Raw genomic sequence first — 24,983 nt, 5'->3', positions numbered from 1 at the left:
GAACAAAGTTCACCGTGCAGTCCTCAAATGCAGGTTAAAGCTGAGTCTTGTAAACAAGAATCCACATGTCAACACCATTCAGAAACAGTGCCATCTTCTCTGAGCCAAAGCTCATTTAAAATAGACTGAAGCACAAATGAAAACTGTGGTCAGACAAATCAAAATGTGAAATTCTTTTTGGAAACCATGGACGCTGTGTCCTGGGGACTGAAGAGGAGAGGGACCATCCAGCTTATTATCAGCACACATTTCTGATGGTATGGTGTTGCATTAGTGCAGGGGTCGGCAACCCGCGGCTCCAGAACCGCATGCGGCTCTTTGATCTCTCTGATACGGCTCAGCTTTAGAAAATAATTAATGAGTATTAAAATGTATTTTATTTTGGTTCGTTCATTTTCAAAATGTAATTCTATGAAGATTATGGCGATCTTGTAACATCTAAAATATTTTAATATTTAATATTTAAAATATTTTTGTCGCTCTTAATACACGTCACAACTTCCAACGTGCGACACCCGCCAGTGTGCGGTTTCTTGAACTTTTTGACCGCTGACTAAACGGCGCCAGTGAAATAATGACGACACACAGAGAGAGGACAGCGTTTTTGTTTGTTGCCAGTGGATAATTTAAGTTCGGCGTTTTTTTTCCATTACTACAAGGACTCAAATAGACATTGAGTATTTCACTTAACCGTCAACACAACGTCTTTTTTTCGGAGTTAAAAATGTTTTGTTGCATGCAGAAAAGTTATTTCATTTTTCTGCAGTCGTTCATTGATTTCATAAATGTAACACAGTATAGTTTGTTTACACAGAGCACAAAGGAAAAAAGACCCTGTTATGCGCAGTGTTATTTCATTTAAAATTTCAAAAGGGTTTTGTGGCTCCCAGTGTTTCCTTTACTGTGTGAAACAGGTCCAAATGGCTCTGAGTGGTAAAGGTTGCTGACCCCTGCATTAGTGCCTATGGTGTGGGCAGTTTACTCATTTGGAAAGGCGTTGCTGAAGTGTATAGAGGTTTTAAAACATCTGCTCCCAGCCAGACAACATCTCTTTCAGGGAAGACAATGCTAAGTCACAATGTTAAATTGTGAATAAAATGTGGATCTATGAGATTTGTTTTTATATTAGGATTATTTTAGAATTGGAGTTGTATAAGCTCTAGATTATAACTTCTGTTTAAGAGTTTTATTGTCTTTGGTGTTGTTCTCGTTGACCAATTAATTTCTTAGTTTGGCAGAAACCCCAGTGTTCGATTTCTGATGGCTCATTTACAGTAAAATGTAGTTAGACCAGTTTTTGCCCCAGTTTATCTGTGCCGTTGTCCACCCCCTCATCCCCAGATATATTCTCATCCTGCAACCGAACCTCTTCTATTAATGCACTGACAACATTTTTGAATAGTGGCTGACAGATATGCACCTCAAAAAAACTGTGTGTTATTACTGGGCAGATTGGCATGCCCTGGTTTGGAGTTGAGTTTAGTATTTGTTGCCTCAGATCTGGACTTTTCAGTGTCCTCTTAGAACTGCTTGGTTGCAAGGATGACAAGCCCTCTGTATTTTCCTTGCTTTCCCTCCTGAACTGAAATCTCAGTGGCTTACATGAAAAACACAACAACCAAAGTAAGATTTCAGTCCTTTGAAACTTTCAGTCCGTTTCTTTCGGGGCAAAGAAGTTCTGTGATTATAGCCTACTGCAAGTAGACCACAGGAAACCTGAGCTGCACTCCGTTTCCCAGGCACAAGCCAGTTCAGCTCTGCTAACTTAAAGTTGGAGAATGGATAGAGAATTATAATTTCGGTTCATGAAAATGGCTTTTCTGTATCTCTTTCAGTCTATTAATGATAGCGGAAACACTGGATATTTTTGTGTTGGTTCTGGTCTTGGTGTGTGCCTCCTGACTTCCTTTATTACTCTTTAATCTCCAGTGCCAGTGTTCAACGTTACCGTTATACACAGCGAGTCGGAGTTGATTGAATTCAACAGCACTGTCCACCTCACTTGCTCCGCCTTTGGCTCCTCCCCCATGTTCTTTTGGTTGAATGGCAGCTCTGAGGTTACAGTAGGGGGTGGAGTCATTCTGACAAATGCGAACAGAACTCTGAACATTGTGAATGTGAGCAGATACGACAAAGGGCCATTTACATGTGAAGCATTCAACGTCATCAGCAACAACAGGAGTCAACCATTAAACCTCAACATTTACTGTGAGTTCCTTCTTATTATGACTTCCTGTTGTAGACTGAAACCTACATGATATACTCATTGGTGGAAATGGGCCAGAAGTGCTCTGGTACCCCATTCTTTGAAGTTGTCACACCCTGGTCCTGTCTTGTCTGTTTTCCCCGCCATGTGCTCTCTTAGCACATGGCTCTGTTTGTTATTGTCCATGTCTCCGCCCTTGTCCTTCCTCCTCGTTATCTGTTCCAGGTATGTCTTTTCTGTGTTATGTATTTAAGTCCCCTTGTCTCACTTCCTCTTGTCGGTCATTTGTTCCAGTTCCCAGTCTTGTTGTTTCCTTTCCCAAGTCATGTTGTGTTGCTTGATGTCACTCAGTCCGGTCTGTTTGTCTCTGTCATGTCATGTTCTCGTTTCACTCCCTAGGTCATGTTCTTGTTCTGTCTGTCTGTCTCTGTTATTAATCATTTCATTTTCCATTGTCTTGTTGCTCCCAAGTCTGTCTGTCTCTGTTGATCCTCTTTTAGGTTTGTTCTCTGTTTAGTCCTCTGTTTATGACTCTGTCTAGCTCTCTAGTCTGTATATCCCATTAGCACTGTTTAGCACTCCATATTTAGGTTTCGTCTGTTTAACTGTGTCCTAGTTTACTTCGCTTAGCTCCTTTTGTCCAAGTCTCTGTTAGCTCTCTGTTTGTTTTCTTATTATCGAAGTCTCTCTGTTTTGTTATTCTTTTTGTAAATAAAGTTCACTGTGTTTTAGCGTGTGCGTCCGCCTCCGTCAGTCCGCCCCGCGATCAAAATTGGGACAGAACAGTTCTAGCTCAGACCTCAAGCAGCTAAGAAAAGTGCTTATAGTTCTGAACACTGAACTACATGGAAAATCATACTGCAGCAGGCTCCACCCACTGACAGTGGGGTTATCATCAGTCTGTTGTAAAAGTGGCAGTTTGTCTTTGATTGTCTAGGCATATTTATATAATTAAAATTGTGAATATTCATGTTTGGTTTATTACTGACAAATAGTGAAAATTTGCATGTTAAATTAATTCCTGTGGGCGGCACGGTGGTGCAGCAGGTAGTGTCACAGTCACACAGTTCCAGGGACCTGGAGGTTGTGGATTCAAATCCTGCTCCAGGTGACTGTCTGTGAGGAATTTGGTGCAACAGCATCACATTCTCTGATAATAACAGCACAGTGAGGTTTAGTCCAGTGAAGAGGGCGGAGAGTGGCCGTTATCATGTTAATCTCAGTAACCCGTTCAGCTTTGACACTGTGGAGTACTTCATGACAGTTATCTGTAAGTACAAAATTCACCCTCTGTTTCTGAGCTTTAAAAGTTGATTAGTAAACTGACCAGTGCTGGGTCTGTACTCCGTGTTGCAGATGGACCGGATGATGTCAACATTAAAGCTCCAGTGGAGGTGGACGAGGGTCAATCTGTGACGTTGGAGTGTGTTGCTGATTCTGTTCCAGAAGCCGTTTACACCTGGGAGTTTAATTCAACAAAAACGGAAGTAACTACAACTTTATTCACAGTGAAGGAGGCGAAATTCAGTGACAGTGGAAATTACACCTGCACGGCCTTTAATGATGTCACTAGACACAAGACGTCAGGATCACATTTTCTGGTGGTTAAAGGTAAAATATAACTATTAATTAATTATTATGAAATATTATTCATTTTAAAAATGTTTGTGTCAAGATCCTTTTATAATCAGATTTTTTAAAAATACATTTGGAAATATGACAGACTATTTGAAAAATGACGTTTCATAACTGAGAGTCAATACATTACACCATTTTACACCAGCTCCCCTGGCCCTGTCAGGTCCCATAGATTTCCATGAATCTACTTCCATGAAAACTCCCATGGTTTATTACAACCATACTCAGTTTCATCCCAGTTCTCCAGTTATATTTTAGTATTCTCCCTTGGGGTCTTGAGTACTCTAGTTTCTTCTGACACAGTCTCTATCAGACATTTGCAAAGTGATACTGAATCAACATTGTAAAGCGTTTATTGACCATTTTACTGCAAATGTGTTCAAAGCTTTGTCTGCTGTGTGCTCCATCTTCCAGCATTTTCCTTCCTTTGTTTAAAAGAAACAAATACCATTCATGGTTAACATTTGGTTTCTCTGTTATGTTGCTCTACTGGGAGAAGGGCAGGTGTGACAAAGAACACTAGCTGCTCACTTCTGCAACGGTCAACAGACAACCACATTAACTGTGTGAGGAGGAACATGAAGGGAATTATCATCGCTTCACTATCATCAATGATTTCAATTAAACAGTTAAACAGGTGCTAAAATTATGATTGTGCAGCAGTGTTAGAGAGTGCTATTTCAGGACAGATTTGTTACAGTATTAGATCACATTCACCCAACATACCTCCTGATGATACTGATGATACCTGGTATGTGTGATTGTCTACTGCACAGAATCTTTAATAGCATCTGATTAAATGCATGAAATGACTCAATCTTGATCAATTTGTTGTTTCAGAGAAAGGAACTCTGAGTGCAGGTGGAGAACCACTGTCTCCTGGAGCTATAGCTGGGATCGTAATTGGAGTTTTACTTGGTGTCGCAGTCGTTTTTGGCTTGATTGTCTACTTTGTGAAAATTAAAGGAAGGTAAAAAAACACGGCATGTTTCTCTTTGTGATGTAGGTCATATAGGAAGTGATTACAAATGTAACATCCCTTTTTTGTGGGCTGTAGACGGTGATGTTCTATTGTGCATGCAAATCCACAGCTAGTATAATTACCATAAGGTTATTAGTAGCTGTACATGGAGAAATCAGAGGAATAAAGACACAGAGTCAAGCGATCTCTCCAATCTCTAGTTTATTCATACATTTGCTGCAGTATATACCAGACTATTGTCACGTCTTTATTCATTATTACATCATCTCATTGCCCAAACCCAGACTCTCCCTAACCAGCACATTATGAGGTACACATTTCTGTTATCTTATTTTCTCTTGTCAGCATAATGTTTGCAGACAGTTAGGTCAAGTTTTCTACCCAGGAAGTTCTTCAACAAATTAATGAGACTTCTCTAATCTATCTAGAGATCTTACTTCTCTAATTTATCTACAGAAGTGCAGTGTTAAGCACCTTCCCTCCCCCCTACTCCAGGGTCATTTCCTGATCATGTAATTAGCACTTTAAGGTCAGAATATGTTCTACACTTCTACACTCCAATCACGATGTATGACAGCCATTATAGAGTGTATTGGTGGGTTATCATCATTATTATCTCACTAATATATAACTATTGTTGGCTAAAGTGGTGAAAAAGTGGTTTTCCAGAGCAGTACTGCTCCATCTAATAGAGTTGTGATGAATTAAAGTGATGTTTTTTTTGCAAACGTTATCTAACCTCGCAAATTTTCTTCGTTCAAATCTTCAAAGAAGTTCCAGCGGTAGAGGCTGTTATTGCAGAAAAGTGAGACGCAAACTCCCTACTAATACCCTTCATTTTAGATGAGCAAGTTATCGCAACCTTTCGTTCCAGTAGTGTGTTTTAGCTTCTGTGTAGAAGGAAATATCCAAATCATCATTTACGCAGTGGTAAAAGATTCATTGTTTTTGTTTCTGTCGGAAAAAAAAACAGAACTATTTATAGTCCTCTTTATTCCTGGTAAATGATTCACTCTGCTTTTTAAAGAATGACTCCTAACTAAATCATTACAAGGGGATGACAGAGATATAGGGGCGATGATCTTATAACGGGGAGTGTATGGAATGCTATTGACCTCAGCCTCGCTATGAAACATTGAGATGGGAGTTGCTGCTGAATCGGTCGACTAAAGCACGTTCATCACACACAGCAGGTTCAGCTGTGGGAAATGGGTCTGAACATTAATGAGAGCACTAAGACGAGGTTAAATTGAGCCAAACAAACACAAGGAGAGAGAAAAATCAAGAGTACAGATTAAACATAGAGAAAACGTGAATGAGAGCTTCTGCTCTTTGCTCCTCGCTCCCGGGATCTCGCACTGAACTGAGCTGTGGCTCGTTCTCATTTAAAGGAATGACCATCCTGACCAGGTCTGTTTAGACGGGGGGAGGAGAACGTAATATTATGAATAAATTATTATTACTGCCCTGAAACTTTTCTGCCCCCAGAAGACACAAACTGTAACGCCTGTTTTTATTGTATTTTATTGATTCAAACACATAGACCAACACAAAGCTCAACAGAAGACATCCAGAGTGGAGGTACGTGTCCAATAAATCATCTGTTCAATAAAACCCAGTGTCACAGCACTGTTCAATGTCACCCTTCATGTTTTTAATTTCCCATTCAAACGGTAATTGCATATTATTTATTTATAATTTCATACATGACCATTTTCCCAAACTGTAAATCAATAAATGAGTAAATAACACAGACACAATGGGACTCAACCCCTAACAGCAATGTCTCCATCAGATAAACTGCACTTAAAGCCTTCCTCTTTGAGAGAGTCTTGCATCAAATCTGAAAAAATCCATAACTGTTGATTTTTTAATGTACAACATATATTTTATGTTAGTAGATCTTTGCATCACACCAAATCTCTTTTTGGCTTTTAACATATTTGTATATTTCTTTTATATTACAGCGCCACAAAATCAAGGCAAACAAGTGAGTTACTCTATTTCCTCTGTCTCTCTTACATCAACACTTCGTACAGATTCTGCTGTGATATTAAACATCATACGTCAGGAGTGGGAACTTTCCCAGACGATCAAATCTTACAGTAAAACCCTAAAGTGATTTGAGTGATCCTCGTTAGTCACAGTATCTCTGCCAGAGGTTTGATTCCCTTAGGAGGCGAATGCAGAATTTTGTAGGAGGAGGGGGCAGCCTTGGCCAAACGTTTAGAGAAGCAGGCCTCATGACCGGCAGGAACATCCATGGCTGAAGTGCCCTTGAGTATGGCACCTAAACCCCGTAATGCTCTTTGGGTGCTGAGGATAGCTATCCGCTACTCTAGGTGTGTGTATTCACTGCCATGGAAGAGTTAAATGCAGAGATCAAATTGTATTGTATGGTTGTACAGGGTGGGCCATTTATATGGATACACCTTAATAAAATGGGAATGGTTGGTGATATTAACTTCCTGAAACTACGGGTACTGAAAGCCTGTGCTAGCATTTCTCCTGTGGTGTTGCTATCAGTGTGTGAAGAGTGGGAGAAGAAGGTTGCATTAACAATCCAACACAATGGGCAGCACTTTGAACAAATTTTATAAGTGTTCAGAAACTTGTGAATAACTCATGAAAGAATAAAGTTGCGTTAAAACCAAGCACACCATTGTTTTTCTTCTGATATTCCCAATAAGTTTGATGTGTCACATGACCCTCTTCCCATTGAAAAAACAAAAGTTGGATCCAACATGGCCGACTTCAAAATGGCCACCATGGTCACCACCCATCTCGAAACGTTTCCCCCCTCCCACATACTAATGTGCCACAAACAGGAAGTTAATATCACCAGCCATTCCCATTTTATTAAGGTGTATCCATATAAATGGCCCACCCTGTACAATAATCAAAAAGCAAAGTCGTTGTCCCAACATAGTGATTTAACAGGAGAAGGAAAAAGCCTTCTTAGCTTTTAAAGGGAAGTTAATGTAAAACGATTTTTTTTTAGTAGCCGTGGAGTGTTTGTGTTGGCCTCTGATCTCAGGTGGGCTCTAGATCCACCACATGCCTTATTTGGAAGCACTTAAAGAAGGCAATGAATGAGATTACAATATGTTTCACACCAAATTACTATCAAAGACTAGGTTTACAACCCAAATATTGAATTAGGCCAGGATTTGTTTCTCTTAAGGTGCTTTACTTTATGTTTTATTGTTTTATTCCTAGTTCTATGAGAATGTGAGAGCTTTACAGAATATTAAGCCACCTTCTGGTGAAACTCAGGTAAGCAGCATATTATTTGTCAGCAACTTCATTTCCTCGAAGCTAAGTAAATATATCTGCAACCAGTCAACCAGCCAGAAAATGGTGAAAGATGACAATGATGAAATAACAAGTTACATCATCTTGAAACTATTGAAGTTATCTACTATTTCTCATTATTCATTCGTTGATTCATTGTCCATGAGCTCTTTTCCAGTTCAGAGCCAGGGTGTGTCCGGAGACGACTCGGAATCACTGGGGGTGACACACCCTGGAGTGGCCCAAGTCCTGTTCCTCATTATGAGATTACTTTGTGAAAAAGAATATTCAACCTACAGTATTTCTATATTTTATTTATAGTAATCCATTCTTTGCAGAAAAGTATTTGTCTAGAGACGGACGGATCATTTTATAAGATTCTTTTTCATAATTAAATTAGAAATATTAGATATAGACCAGATTTAATATGAACTAAATTAATTAAGATGAGTGTGGTGTGTTCTCCCTGTGTCTGCGTGGGTTTCCTCTGGGTGACTGTCTGTGAAGAGTGTGGTGTTTTCTCCCTGTGTCTGCGTGGGTTTCCTCCGGGTGACTGTCTGTGAGGAGTGTGGTGTGTTCTCCCTGTGTCTGTGTGGGTTTCCTCTGGGTGACTGTCTGTGAGGAGTGTGGTGTGTTCTCCCTGTGTCTGCATGGGTTTCCTCCGGGTGACTGAATGTGAGGAGTGTGGTGTGTTCTCCCTGTGTCTGCGTGGGTTTCCTCCGCATGCTCTGGTTTCCCCTCACACTCCAAAAACACACGTGGGTAGGTGGATTGGCGACTCAAAAGTGTCAGTAGGTGTGAGTGTGTAAGTGAATGTGTGTGTGTTGCCCTGTTAAGGACTGGCGCTCCCTCCAGGGTGTATTCCCGCCTTACGCCCAATGATTCCAGGTAGGGTCTGGACCCACCGCGACCCTGAACTGGATAAGCGTTTACAGATAATGGATGGATGGAAGTTGTTTCATTTCCACCCCCAGATTTTAATAACAATAATTCAGCTGTAACTTGTGTTTGTGTTGATCTTTCTGTGATTTCAGCAACAGCCTAATGACTTTGTTTGGGTTTAAGACATTTTACATCATGGATCTTTTCTTCTTAGGAATCATACTATGAAACTGTGGCCTATGAAAATACCCAATTTCCGCCCAAAATTAACAGCAAGTCTGCAGCTGTAGTGAGGACTCGTTGACACCTCAGACACAGAAGCATCAGGTGAGCAGATCGGCTTCTTTTAATCACAGCGACAGTGGTCAAAGAAACCTGCAGAAACAGAACATATCAGAAATGGGCAGTTAGTGTCTCAACTGAATTTAAAAGCATTTGCTTTGTCAGATTAAAGAGTACTGTATAAAAGTAAGTTAGTAACAGCTTCAGCTTTAGGTGGGCAGTATTTTTAAATGAATTATTTTGTCCTCACAGTGACTGTATATGTCTACCGTGTTAGCGCTGTGGTCTTTAGCATTAATATTACAACTGTTTACTCCACAGGAACAATGAAGTGGATTTCAATTTCTCCACACTCCTGAGGAGAAAATCTTGTGATTTTTTTTTTTTTTTGCTTTTACACTACAGTTGCTTTGTAATTATATCAATGAACATAATTGATGTTTCTAAGTTGTTGCTTGGGCGGCGTGGTGGTGTAACAGGTAGTGTTGCTGCTACACTGTTCCAGGGTCCTGGGGTTGTTGTCTGTGAGGAGTTTGGTGTGTTCTCTGTGTGTGTCCACCATTTTCCTCCCACCATCCAAAAACACACGTGGTAGGTTGATTGGTCATGCTAAATTTTCCATAGGTGTGAGTGTGTTGCCCTGTGATGGACCGGTGCCCCGCCCAGGGTGTGTTCCTGCCTTCCTCATTGATTCGAAGTAGGCTTCAGACCCGCGATGACAGAGACTGAATGATTAATGGTCAGTGAAGGATCGCGATGATTCTGAAGCTGTAATTGTAAGGTAGTGTTCCCGTATATGTCCTTACACTTTGTACTTAGACTCAGTGGACATTAGGTCTGCTTTGTACACTACATTAGTCCAGTGATAATTGAATATTCACTTATTGATTAATTCATTCACCTTCTGGAACCTCTTCATCATGATCTGAGTTTTTGGGCACAAGGCAATAGCACACGATGGACAGGGTGCCAGTCAGTCACAGATAATGAGATATTGAATTTGTGTAAAATAAAGCTTGGCCAATAGAGGGAACTGTCAGGGAGTGAATACACAAAGTGAATACACTGCTGCTAGTGGAGTAGTGTTTTCATTCAGCTTTTTAAACACTTAAATGTTACGTACGTTGCTGTATATTAATGAATTTCTTTGATCATTCTGTAGTTTGTGATTTGCCCATTTAAGGAATTCAAAGTCCAAACTGGATTTATCTTTGAAAAAATGAGTGGATATTTTGAAAGTTACTGCCATCTTTCCCAGTGTCATCATCAAAATTTCCTTTTCTATTTTTGCCTGACTTTATTTTGTGAATATATCTATATATATGTTCTACGATATACAGGGGTTGGACAATGAAAGTGAAACACCTGGTTTTAGACCACAGTAATTTATTAGTGTGGTGTAGGGCCTCCTTTTGTGGCCAATACAGCGTCAATTCGTCTTGGGAATGACATATACAAGTCCTGCACAGTGGTCAGAGGGATTTGAAGCCATTCTTCTTGCAGGATAGTGGCCAGGTCACTACGTGATGCTGGTGGAGGAAAACATTTCCTGACTCGCTCCTCCAAAACACCCCAAAGTAGCTCAATAATATTTAGATCTGGTGACTGTGCAGGCCATGGGAGATGTTCAACTTCACTTTCATGTTCATCAAACCAATCTTTCACCAGTCTTGCTGTGTGTATTGGTGCATTGTCGTCCTGATACACGGCACCGCCTTCAGGACACAATGTTTGAACCATTGGATGCACATGGTCTTACTGGTGCAATGTGCAATTAATGAAGATTGGCCACCAGGCTGCTCCAATTTAGCCATGAAACCTCCCACACTACAATGACAGGTGTTTCAGTTTCATTGTCTAAGCCCTGTATGATTGCTTATGTGTATATGAAGGTATGTGATATGTAATAGTATATTCATAAAATATACTATATGAAAATATGTATTAAATGTTTTTCTCTATTTTGAATGTGATAATATTTCACACAATGCAAAAATCCTTAAAATGTGTAAAAAAAATGTACAACCAAACAAACAAAAATGGTTAAAAATTTAAATCCTGGGGCCAGATTCACCAGGAAAAAAGGATTTTAAGTTCATAAAAATGTTCATAAACAACAATTAACAAGAAAGTGAATGTAGCCATGTCATGTTCAGGGAAGCACCACAGTTTATTAACAAATATGTGATGGAGCAGTCTTCTTTCCAACTGTAAATGGATATGGGTTCACTATTTGGCAAAAAACAGGTTTTGCCATTTCTACTTATGTGCTATGAATGATTATTAATGACTTGTAATGTGATTACAACCTAATTAATTCCAAAAATAATCAGAATGTAAACAATGTAATGTAAACAATGCAATAAACAGAATGTAAACAAATGATTAACATTTGTAAGTGTTGTCTTATTCCAAACAAATGCTAACATTATGGTACATGCGTGGTATCATCCGTAAGATTTCAACATCACTATATTTACAATGTAACGGAATGAACGTTACGATATGTTTGGGAGATGACTCACGTGGCTAGCCGCTGTGGGGCGGGGCCTGGGTGTGACGTGGCGTGTATTCACAGAAACGAAGATCTTCATTGGTCTATGTGTGTTCCTCCCTTTTGACTTGTCGGGTTTTGTCATTTGTTGGGTCTGTTTTTTTGTTGTTCTGTCTCAGTCCTAGAGCTGTTGTTAGTTAGAGCGGAGTTTAAACTACAGTGGCCCACAGCGCGGGGATTAGTGACTAATATTAATAGTATGTTCAGAGAGGGGCTCGAGCTGATGGCTGCGCGCGCTCTGTGCCGCGCGCTCTCTCTGCTGCTGTTTGCAGGTAAGCGTTTATTCAGATTTGAAATGCAGTAAAAGTACGTTGCCAAATGAAGTGTATGTAGCCTTTATGAAACATTACAAATCTAATTACAGTCATTTTTATGAAATAAGGCAAAGCATGATTAAAAAATGTACAAAATGTTTACATTAAAAAATAAGGTTATGTTTTAGACGGGTCCTGACTTTCATTTTTTAAATTGTTACATTACTTTTTAACTACTATATTAATTTATATAACACAGAGTAATATCACAAATATTATCACCCAGTCCTTGGCAAGTGTAGTGTGTGTAAAAAAGGATGTAGAAGTGTAGTTGCAAGGCGTGGTAAATCTGCTGTACATAGCCTATAAAAACCGTTACTGCATTGGTGAGCTAATTGTGTCTAAATGGTGTTTACTAATGAGGACACTAATTGTGGAGCTTGTGCAATTGCATGTTTCCCCACTCCTAATTTGATGAAAGACTTCTGACGCTTAACAGTTTATGCTCAGCTTCTTTTGCTTTCTTGTGTTGAGGAATGTTCTTTTTGATATGTTTTGAAATCCTGTCAAATTTAGCATCAGTAATGAACCAAAACCTTTTTTGCCTTTGCTTGTAAAGAGCTTATGCGGGGTTCTCCTTTTATACCCATTATATTCACCTGGTGGGGTTGCTTTAAAAACCCTTCACTCTTATTTTGCCCCAGTCGCAATTTTTTGGTTTTTTTTGCAGTCAGCTAGTTTAGAATTGGTTTATATCACCAACCAGAACGTTTAAAAAACATCTGTAAATGTTTCCAGGTGTAAATAATAATAATAATAATTAAAAAAAACTGCTGTCTCTTGTGAATTTCTGTCATCCATAATGTAAAAATGTATTTTTATTTTTAACATATATCTGTCTTCACACAGGAGTATGTTTTGGGCAACAGCTGGCTTTACCCCCAGAGCAGAATAGAGCTGTTGGGGAGAAAGTGGAGTTTAAACCAACCACAGTTCCTCCCCCACCGTACAGTCTAGTCACCTGGATTTTCGGTGGAGTAAACATTTATCTTGTAGCTGGTGGTGGTTCACCTGTAATAGCCTCTGGATATGAGGAGAGAGTCAGCTTTAACAGCAGCACTCTGGCTCTGGAGCTCAGGAGTCTGACGACTGCAGATAATGGAGAATATCATCTGAATGCACAAACGAAGTCCTTATCTACAGCAGTAACTACACTGAAGGTATTTGGTGAGTAAACAGAAATAAATGAAGAGTTACTGAATCAGACTTACTTTAATGTCTCCTAATGCATGTAATCTGAGAGCGCACTGGGGAGTGCATTTCTGAGATGCACTCAGGACTGGAGATCAGACAAATTCTCTTTGTATTCAGAACCAGAAATATCTTTCTAAACAACTGAAATAGAAGATATTTTACATGTTTGTTCCTAACGCTATTCTGAGGAGCATTACCAAAGAATTTCCAAATGTAGAGCACAGACTTAGATTTATGCAAAATATTTTGGGTTAAAAATGATCTGGAAACTTTTGTAAAAGCAGTGCTTAGTCCATCATTCAAAGGTTAAACATCTGCACTAAATATAAACATCTAGTTCACATATCTACAGTGCTTTTTTAATGTTTATTGTGATTTTATTTTTAAAAATTGCCCAGTTCTCCTGTAGTGTCTTACTTTAAGTTGAGCTTCTTCAAATATAACGTGTGTCGATGCTGATTTGTAAACTTATATATGTTAATACTTTTCCCTACTCTCCATTTTAATCACTGCCAGTTCTTATCCACAGACTAACAACATCCTCACACTCTCATGATCCTCAGAGTGTTTTCTCGTCTCATGTTCTGAGTAGATGGAATTTGAAATCCAGATTTATGAAGATAAAGCCTGTAGACACTTGCACCGCCCTGGAGCTTTAAAATCTCAGAAGGGTGGAGTGTAAACATAATGGTTTAACACAGTTTTAAAAGTGTGTTATAATACTGTACTCACTGAGGAAATTTAATTAATTACTTTTCTTTATTGAAGCACACACCGTGGTCTCTGTTTGAAAGGTGACTTTTTCATTCTTTCTTGGTTAAAGAAGTCTAGATAATTCTGTGGCTTCAGTGTTGTACAACTGTCTAGCAACTCGAATGCCGGAAGGTCGGCCTGAAATGACTAGTTTAAGGAAAGACAGAGCCTTCATCTCAGGAGTTCAAATCCCAGAATAACAACTGAAACAATTGAAAGTGCAAGGAACAAGTAAATCTGAAAAAGATTTTTTATAATTCATAATCAAATTAAAATGCCAATTTTATAACTCATTGATGATTTACCTGCTATCAATTTTTACCATTGAGTCTAAGCAGGTGGTGCCTGCTGCAACATGACTTTCCTTTTTTAACACTACATGTGGTTTGAACTTTCCAAAAATTTCAGGAAAGAGTTAAAATATAAAACCCAGAGGCAGCTTCACTGCAGCTCAATATCTGAGTCAGAACCATTCTGTCCCACTACTGGCTTCCAAAGCACTTCTGGCCCAATTCCACCAATGAGTATATCATGTAGGTTTCAGTTTACAACAAGAAGTCATAAGAAGAATGAACTCACAGTAAATGCTGTTTTAAAGGTTGACTCTTGTTGTTGCTGATGACGTTGGATGCTATTTTGAGCTACTGATTTTGTATTCTGACTCAAGTCGATTTATATGAAGATACATTTAATGAAGTCTACTGTAATCATCTCTGATTATAAACCTCACTGCCCACTGGCTCCTTGAAACGTTCCATGTTTTTCCTCTGACTGCAGAACTCCCGTTATCAGACATATCAGCGGATGTGGAACTACATGTACTCCAAGCAGCCAAGTGTGTTCGTGAAGAGCACCGAGGAGGGAATTGCTCGGGTACTCAACTGTAAATACGCCTTCCTTCTGGAGAGCACCATGAATGAATACCATCGCAGCCTCAACTGTAACCTTGGAGGACTGCTGGACACTAAAGGCTACGGCATCGGCATGCCCCTGGGTAAGAAGCCTGGTGAATGTGCAATACAATGCGCCCCTCAGTGCTTGGCGGTGGGGCTGGGGAACTGCGTTCTCTTGAGTGATGGAGCACCATCCAATGTAGCACTGGGCAATTCATCAAAATTACATTCAGAACTTCTAATCGGAACTCGTAACCTTGCCTGTGTCAGTGATATAGATTTTTCTTTTAATTCTGTTCATCCTTTTTTATTTATTTATTTATTTTTAAATTGTGTTTATATGTCCCCCACTGTGTTCATGTACTGTCTCCTTACATTCACACCGCTGCACATGTAGTCACGTGATTTTGCCCCATTCACACTGCCACGTTAGCAACATGGAGGTGAACCTAAGCACTGAGACTAACCAATCGACTTGAACAGAAAAATGATGTGTCGTTTAGATGTGATTTGACTTTAGTGAAGATGACACTGAGCATAAAGTAGCCACATGTAAATGCTGAGAAAAACAAAGCGAGAAAAGTTAATCCCAGTCTGTCTTGTTTCAACACTTGAAGCACAGTCACATCACCAAATATGAACAATACATGGCTGATGAGAGACTGATAAGCTCCTTATAGTAATGTGGTAGTCTATTACTACCATATGTGTCTCATCTCTCTCTCTCTCTCTCTCTCTCTCAGGTTCACCATTTAGAGATGAGATCAGTTTGGCAATTCTTCAGCTGCAGGAAAATAACAGGTTGGAGATTCTGAAGCGAAAATGGTGGGAGGGGGGCCAGTGCCCTAAAGAGGAAGACCACCGAGCTAAAGGCAAGAGTCCTCCATTTAAAACATATATCTGTGATATACGGACTGAACATCAGATATACAGAGGTGTAAGAGCGGTGTGGAAATCAAACCATGACTTTTATACAGAGCCCAGTAATTGTACAGATTTCCTGTGATTAAATTACATGACCACAACTCCACATGTAAAACTAATCCCATGCCGTTTTTTCTGAAAGCCAACACACTCAGTAATGATCGTATGTAGAGCTGGACGATTTGGGCAAAATTGGTATTACAATATATTTCTTAATTATTGTTGATATGAACCAAAAAAAAGTCACAGAAAAACTACCAAGAACTAACAGCCACAAAAAAACCTTGGCTTTGTTAATACAGTGGAACCTCTACTAACGAACTTTCCAAGATACGAACCGGGCATTTGAATATTTTTTGCCTCCACCAACACACCACGACTCTAGAAACGAACCCGAGCCGACGGCTGGAAATGGCCACTGACCCCAAAAGGCGAGTCTCCCAGCGCACCCAGACTTGAGTGAGCTTTTAAGATTAGCACATTGTAGCTTTAGCAATTTAACATTAGTGTAAATAGCAGACATTGAAATTCGTGCTAAGTTAAGCCGTATCTACGCTTCGTCTCCCCACATTCACCCACCTACTCTCCGTTATTCAACCCACCCCCCACCTCCCGTCATACAGCCAGTGCCTGTGTTACTCCTCCAGCCAGTCGTCACGTCTTCAAGGTAGCGATGTGTAACCACTTAAAACTTTTTTATTTCTTCTTTATTACTGTTACCACTGTATTTCTTTTTTATTTTTAGTAACGCTACATGTATTTTTACTAATTTGAGAGTGTTGTAAACATACATCAGTGCAAATAGGGTGACTTCGGGGTGGGGGCTGGAACGCATTAATTGCTTTTCCATTATTTTAAATGGGGAAAATTGACTGGAGAAACGAACTTTTCCACTTACGAACCGGGTCACGGAACGGATCAAGTTCGTAGGTAGAGGTTCCACTGTATCAATATTTTTAAACTAACTTTTTAAATTAGTGTGCAGTGAAAAATTGTCTTTGTCTTACTGGAGTTCCGTGAAGCTGCTTTGTGACTACATCAGTTGTAAAAAGCACTATACAAATAAATTTGATTTGATTTGATTTGAAAATTGGAAATGACGGCAGCACCCTGTAATAAACGTCAGTAACAGATACTGTAAATAATAATCATAATAATCCATCCATCCATTATCTGTAACCGCTTATCCAATTTAGGGTCGCGGGGGGTCCAGAGCCTACCTGGAATCATCGGGCGCAAGGCGGGAATACACCCTGGAGGGGACGCCAGTCCTTCACAGGGCAACACAGACACACACGCATTCACTCACACACTCACACCTACGGACACTTTCCAGTCGCCAATCCACCTGCAACGTGTGTTTTTGGACTGTGGGAGGAAACCGGAGCACCCGGAGGAAACCCACGCGGACACGGGGAGAACACACCAACTATAGTGATATTGACTTATTGTCCAGCTCTAATCTTATGGTACACCTGCTCATTCTGACATAACGTAGTATATTTATCCCATAGACCACAGAAACAGTAGTCAGTTAATAACGTAAATAAGAACTCACAGAATAATCAACAATAGCGTTGTCTTATAATCGTGTGTATGACCTTACTCTATTTGTACTTATGTAGGTGGAGCAATGATTGAGAGAACACATGTTCCAGTATGGGTGAAGTTTTGTGGGTATGATTAATGTGTGTGTGTGTGTGTGTGTGTGTGTGTTTCAGGCCTGGGAATGGAGAATATCGGGGGAATATTTGTGGTATTGATCTGTGGATTGATCATTGCTGTGTTTGTGGCAGTGATGGAGTTTGTGTGGTCCACTCGGCGCTCGGCTGAAACAGATGAGGTCTGTATCTTACACTCTCTAAATCACACACACACACACACACACACACACACACACACACACAGTGGACCACTCTCAGAGTTATTTGATGAAGCGACATCGTTCTAGTGAACACAGTATCACTGCTCCACAGCCCAACAATGCAGGCTTTATACCCCATCTCTCCAATACGTTTCATCAGGCGTCGTGAACATAAGCTCATTTGCAGCTGCTCCCCTGCATTCATTTCTTGCTTTTCTACAGAGAAGTCCATAAAAGTCTAGACTCAGTTCATCATAAAGCCAAATTATAAGAAATATAAAAAAGACAGAAGAAACATCATAGAACACTTTTTTTGGGTTAAAACCACAATTTAACAGAATCATCACAACAACCATTTTGTAACTGAGCATTTTGTCCTTGAAATGTAACGTACGTCACATAGGACAGGTTCCCAAAGCATTTGAATTGTTAAAAATGCCAGAACACACTTTTTAAAAAAAAAAAACAAAGATACACAAAGCATGCATACAATTGAGAATGAGTCCACAGTGGGTGCACCTTAATGCCATGAACACACTACACGCCTTTCAGAGTCGTCAGGATGCTGTACCTTTCACACAAGACGTGTTTTATTTTCCTTCTGAAATACCCAAAATGAGCAATACAAATTAATTTGCCACTGATTTGCAGCGAAAGCCCGTGGAAGGTAAAAGGAAGCTAGTAGTAAATGGATGAGAAGTTGGATATGGACACATAGGCTGCATGGATTGTCTGTTTTTTCAGGACCGCTACCTGATTCCTGAAAAGCCTTTGTATTCTGGTAGAAACCATATTAAAGTTTAACAGGCTTTATTGTACTTTCAGCTGTATCCCAAAGCACTCACTACCAGTCAACACTTTTCACACAACTGAAGTTAGAGGCGCATACAGGTCCAAATATCAAACCTGATAGATATTTTGCAGGTGTTTGTGAGGCATATGCAATCCTTTCGGTGAGCTCTTGGATTGTGTCTTCCACTGGTTCACACATAGTGACTTAGCCGGTGCAGAGCAAACACAGATATGCCTCTAGTTTGAAGGTTTGGTCCGAGACCTCATCCAAAAAAACATTTACTGACAGGAAATTTGTGTAGTGTGTACGTAGCATAAGGTAAGTGAATTTACTCATTTTACTCAGGGTCGCAGTGGGTCCAGAGCCTACGGACACTTTTGAGTCGCCAATCCACTTACCAACTTGTGTTTTTGGAGCATGTGAGGAAACTGGAGAACACACTCCTCACAGACAGTCACCCGGAGGAAACCCACGCAGACACAGGGAGAACACACCACACTCCTCACAGACAGTCACCCGGAGGAAACCCACGCAGACACAGGGAGAACACACCACACTCCTCACAGACAGTCACCCGGAGGAAACCCACGCAGACACAGGGAGAACACACCACACTCCTCACAGACAGTCACCCGGAGGAAACCCACGCAGACACAGAGAGAACACACCACACTCCTCACAGACAGTCACCCGGAGGAAACCCACGCAGACACAGGGAGAACACTCCTCACAGACAGTCACCCGGAGCGGGCCTCGAACCCACAACCTCCAGGTCCCTGGAGCTGTGTGACTGCGACACCTACCTGCTGCACCACCGTGCCGCCCTAGAATACTTTCTTTTGATATAGAATTTATAGAAATATGTGTATGTCAAATAAGTTGTAGAGTGGTGGATTATAATGAAAACATTTGATTGCTATTGAACAGTAGCTGATTGATCCATTTTGAAGCAGCTCTCTACCATTTTCAAACTCACGCCTAGTGACCCAACTCCCTGTATCAGAGATTTTGTACTAGACCTGTTTTCCACATAAACGTCCAGTGTGTGAATCCCACTCAAAGTGACATATTGCATCTTTAATCTCGTAGGTATCTGTGTGTCAGGAGATGCTGACAGAGTTCCGGAATGCCGTTTCCTGTAAGAAGAGCTCCCGTCTGCGGTGGCGGCGGCCGCTCTCAGGGTCTCTGGCCTTAAGGCATCCGGCTCGGGTGGTCCTGGGGGCCCCTCGTCCCCTTAGGCTGGTCCGGGAGATGCGCCTCAGCAATGGTAAACTGTACAGCGGGGCAGGGCCTTTGACAGGTGGAGGGGCCTCAGGGGCTTCTGAGCTGGGCCCCGGGCCCCAACGGCTCCTAGAGGACCCTCTGGGGGCCAGCAGCACTCCCTCCGTGCCCATTGGACCTCCGGGACCTCTTGGTCCCCCTGCAGTCACAGTTCCCCTCCCCAGAGGGTGCACCCACGTCCGAATCTGCCAAGAGTGCCGTCGCATCCAGAGCCTCCAGACGACCTCGTGCTCCCGGGTCCCGCCCTCGTCTGCGCCTCTTCCCCGTCTGGCTCCTCCCCCTCCACACTCCTCCTCCAACACAGACAGCGAAGGGGGTAGCGGCCACAGCCCTCGGAGGATAGGCCCCTCCCCTCCGCCCAGGGGTGGAGCCACTATGGACCTGCTGGGAGAGCAGGAGTGAAAAAAGAGAGAGAGAGGGAGGGAGGAAACACGGGTCGGGCTCTGTAAAGTGTGGATTAAAGCAATGGGAATTTTCTAGTGATTACCACGCATCAACATTATTAGAGTCGTGTGCAAAAATGTTGGCACCCCAGGTCAGAGGATGTGTTCTGTTGGTTTTTTAAGGAGCGGTAAGTATGGATCCTCTTCAGAGAACACACAATTTAATGCAGTTACTGTTCATTTCCTGACTTTGACATATTTTAAAATGTAATATTTAAAATAAATAGAAATTGTGCACTTCAAAAGCAGAAAAATCCATATTCCATTAAAAGGATGTGCACAGTTATTTACAAATTACCAAGCTACATCAGTTAACCAGTGGGCAAACACTTTTCCACACGACTGTATGAATTGTTTTGTTGTTAAAAACTGAAGTTTCTCTCAGGGGGCCAAGGATTTCCAGCCCCGATGGCTCTGGAAACTGAATGTAATAGGAATGTTATGCTGCGTGGCCCTCATCCTTATTTTTTTTTTGGTGTCTTGGATATCTGGGAACTTTTGGAAAACTGTCAGTTGATGGACAAAAGGAAAATCGCCATGAGGATAAATCAGTAGCACAGAGATATCGGACCCCATTTAGCCTCCTACTGGCACAAACCCTCCCTCGTACTGAACTTCTTTCTGGCTCCTTCCAAGAGAGCACACACACTCATAAACACTCACACACACACACACACACACACACACACACACACATCTTCGATAGACCTTTAAACTATGTGAAATGTACTACAATCTTAAAAAAAAATGAAAGAACACTACACTCAAAAGATATTCTTAAAAGCCTTTTTTTCTGTACTATGTTTATTATTATTATTATTATTATTATTATTATTACCATTATTTTTTTATTCACTGTCTCTGCTTTTGGATTCCCCGGGATAACTCTGTAGGCCTGGCTTAAAATAAGCAAAACCATATTAATATTGGGAAGGTATTAAGGCCTGAATACACTTAAGGAGCATGAGGAGTTAAATACACTTTTTTACGAATGCGACAAATGAGCTCCAACTCTGTGGTGCACTTTATTTTTTGAGACGGGGCTGATACGAAAATGATCTCATAGTGATTTTTAGAAGCGAAACTCAGATACTAACCAATAAAAATGGCAAGTCTTATATGAGCATAATTAAAATATTAATGAACAAAACCATCCAAAATAAAGTCACTTAATTAATTTAGGTAAAACCAAATAAGCAATTCCGTTGTCACTTAGGATTACAGTTTGAATAGTTTCTCTTATTTTAATAATAATGTTTCTTTGTCAACAACACTTTTCTTTTTTCTGATATGACCTGAATATCAGATGATTTTATCGGCCATATTAGATCACTGTATTAGTTGAGCCCTAGTAGATTCTATTAGAGATTAAACTCACTCCATTCCTCAGACGTCTTATTTGTATGGAGAGAGATTAGTCTCAAAATATTTGAAAAATGCGTAAATGCTAATCCACAAATTAAACACCAGTCACAAATGTGTTTCAGTGAATGTTTCACGGTCTGCATTTTGTACAAATACAGTTACTTTCATAAATACATGTGTTTTCATAGATATATTTGTATGCGAAAATAAATACATTTGTTTACATTTATATTCCATATATTTGTAAATTCGAAGCATTTTTGTTCTACTTCCATATTAAAGTTGTCCCCACACGTCCTAAAACAACAGTGCCACCTAGCGGAGGCTTGTTCACCTGCTGGCCACATGCTGCATTTGTGTTTGGAGCGGGTGAAATGCCAAAGGAAAGTCTCAAAATCCAAAATCCCGCGAGAGGAAATGAACAAATCCTCGTCACAGAAAACAAGTAAGTGACTCGATTCACAAACGCAGATTCAACACTTTACAAATACATTTTAAATTCGAGACTTCGACTTTACAAATATTTTCAATGTAAATTTAAACAAATGTATTTATTTTCGCATAAAATTGTGATACATCTATGAAAACCAAACACGTGTATTTATGAATGTAACTGTGTTTGTACAAACTGCAGGCCGTGAGACACAGATTGCGATGTGTTCATTTGTGAGCAGTGAAACATATTTGTGACTCGTGTTTAAATTTTTGGATTAATATTTACTCAATTGTAAAGTATTTTGAGGCTAGTCTCTCTCTATACGTTTGTGTCTGTTTTATGAAATGCGTGGAGCAGTAGTTTGCTGTCTTTCATAGCTGCAGTGTAACCCAGTAACGTGAACTTGTCTGCAGTGTTTTTTGGGGGAAATCTTCGTAAAATTCTGACACTCAAATGTTTTGTACAAAACAACACACACACACACACAATCTGACATTCATAAAAGTGTGAGAGGCATTTATTTATTACTTTATTTAATTTCTGTCTTCCTTTTGACTTTAAGAGTGTGTTTCAGGCTATTTTTAAATAATCTTTTCTTGAAGATATAGTCATTTATTTTCATTATTTTTATTATATTAGAAGTCATTTACTCATACATTTTAAGTCCAGTTCTTCCAGCCAAACCCGTCACTGGCTGATATTTTCATTAGCTAACTTCCCGCTTGTGGTAATTACAGTTCTTTCTGTTAGCCAGGGTTCCAAAATTAATAACATGGTTTACACTTTAGTACCTCGAGCTGGACTTTATACATGTATAAGTAATATCAGATCATTATATTATTTATAATACTGTATAAATGAAAATTATGAATAAAAATACAGCAGGCCACAAAGTACAGACTGGTGGCCCTCAGGCCGAAACAGAGGGGAGATGTCCTAGAAATTCATGAAATGACTGCAGCACTGATGCACAAACCAGGACCAAACGTGTTCCCCCTAGAATTCTACTTCAGTTGTCCACTTGCTAGAGACTGGGGTAAAAATGTAGAGCTGTTCTGTCTGTCATCATTCTTCCTCATTACTGGTGTCTAATGAGCTCCCCTTTGCCTACTCTGCTGATATTTTATATTCATTGCTGCATATTGTAGGGAAAGGCACCCAAAAATCACTGTGTAGACACTACCCCAAAAACATTTCTTCAAATTGGATATTTTTTTCTTCCTTAAACTGGATTTTTAAGCAAAAGATATGCTTTTGTTTGGTTTTTCTGTGAGCTTTAATTTTCAATGGTGGTAAAGCTGTGGGCTTTGAGCTGGAAATGATTAAGAATCTCATTTTAAAGTGTTGTTTTAATCCAGTGTTGAGAACTTCAGTTCCTCAGAATTTTGTGAATTTCCTTCTCAATCACGTGCATGAACACACACACACAAACACACACACACACACACACAGATTTGAGTCCACAGTAAATGACCAGACTCATCTGGAGTGTTCCGGGACACTGCTGGTTTTTAGTTTCCCTCTCACTTCCTCTAAACTTAGTGTATTCAGGCCTTACCTGAGAAGCGTGACCAGTGTCATATCTTTATCATAGGAAGGAATGTTATCATAATCTGAAAATACCAGCTGCTCTTTACATGGCCCTAAAATATGACAGACAGACCAACAGAAATGCCTAAAACTGACATGGAAAAATAACCCATCAATTTCCAAACTCATCAACTTCAAATTTCCTGTAATGTTAGTGTTTTGGAGATGTGAGACTTTGTCCTAACCATAGTGAAACTTGGCTTCAAATCAAGCTTCCTGACACAGACAGGTACGGCCATGTGCCAATGCTTATGCAGCCCTGGGTAAACTGACCTGCTTTTAATCTCCACAAAACACACTGCTGAAGGGTAACTGTTCATTTACAGAATTAAACACTGGGAACAAGTACAATGTTTTATACTTAATTGCATTAATCTCAGCAAATTAATTCATTTAAGTCTGTTCCCATTGTAGAAAATAATGTTAAATCTCATCGTTTGGTCAGTGGGGCACAAGCAGTACCCCTGAGCACCACTGTGGATTTCTACCTAATGACTGTATAAAACAATGACTGTAATTTTCTGCAGTCACTGGTCTTACCTCATCTTCTGCCACTAGGGGGCGGTGCACCCAATGGATAAATCCTGCTGAAACCTACACGAATACAAATGGGATATGGTTCATATTTTATTTTACCCCTAATCTTAATTTCCAATATCAAATGTGTGAAAGTGGAACATTTAAAAAATGTCCATCATTCCTAAAGCCCTCAGAAGGGAACTCGGACCACTCTTTATTTTTATTTCCACTTTGATTTTTTTTTTTTACTTTTCCAATTTCTGAACTAGTGTGCAATGGGTTATGAATTCGATGGTCATGAATATTAATATGATTCTATTGTTGTTATTATAAGTATTCCTACTAAAGTGCAGGAGTCATTTGGGGGGCGGGGATTATGTGAGGGGCTCAACAGTCAAACATAGGAGTGACCACCTGATGTTAAAAGTGATTTCTTTGGAATAAAGAACACATCAATCTGTCTTTATTGAAGCTTGGCTTTGATTACTGTCTTCCTTAAGCCTTCAAACAGGATCTGGGTTTGAATTTTCATTAATGTCCTTTATTCTCAGCGCTGCAGTGACACTGAAGTGGTGTTGGTCTTTATAACACTGTATCCACTCACTTTCCGCTCTGTCAGATGGATGTTTTTGGTTGGTGGACTATTCTCAGTGCAGCTGTGACAATGAGTGCATTAAAAACTTCCGCATCACTGCTGTGTCTGATCCACTCGCACCAGCGCAACACACACTAACACACCTCCGTCAGTCAGTGTCAGTGCAGCACTGAGAAGGATC

General features: G+C 40.2%; 2 protein-coding genes across 2 annotated transcripts in view; both read left to right on the top strand.

Moving 5' to 3' along the window:
• The window catches only part of LOC136708580 (carcinoembryonic antigen-related cell adhesion molecule 20-like), a 48,062-nt gene that overhangs the window by 4,672 nt on the left and 18,407 nt on the right, over window positions 1–24,983 (top strand). Inside the window, exons 3-4 of the mRNA XM_066683214.1 lie at window positions 1,930–2,208; window positions 3,563–3,817. Of these exons, the coding sequence (XP_066539311.1) occupies window positions 1,930–2,208; window positions 3,563–3,817 (534 nt within the window). The remainder of the gene's footprint in view (window positions 1–1,929; window positions 2,209–3,562; window positions 3,818–24,983) is intronic.
• LOC136709114 (glutamate receptor ionotropic, kainate 5-like) lies at window positions 11,963–20,987 on the top strand. The gene is made up of 6 exons (XM_066684146.1): window positions 11,963–12,110; window positions 13,002–13,319; window positions 14,877–15,093; window positions 15,736–15,864; window positions 17,638–17,759; window positions 19,663–20,987. Exons 3-6 carry the CDS (start codon window positions 14,904–14,906, stop codon window positions 20,254–20,256), a joined length of 1,035 nt encoding a protein of 344 aa, XP_066540243.1. The 5' UTR covers window positions 11,963–12,110; window positions 13,002–13,319; window positions 14,877–14,903; the 3' UTR covers window positions 20,257–20,987.

Source organism: Hoplias malabaricus, chromosome 10 (genome assembly GCF_029633855.1).
Source record: "Hoplias malabaricus isolate fHopMal1 chromosome 10, fHopMal1.hap1, whole genome shotgun sequence".
In the NCBI taxonomy this organism is placed as follows: Eukaryota; Metazoa; Chordata; class Actinopteri; order Characiformes; family Erythrinidae; genus Hoplias; species Hoplias malabaricus.
Note: the sequence above shows the minus strand (reverse complement) of the source record. Positions and strands in the feature narration are given on the sequence as shown.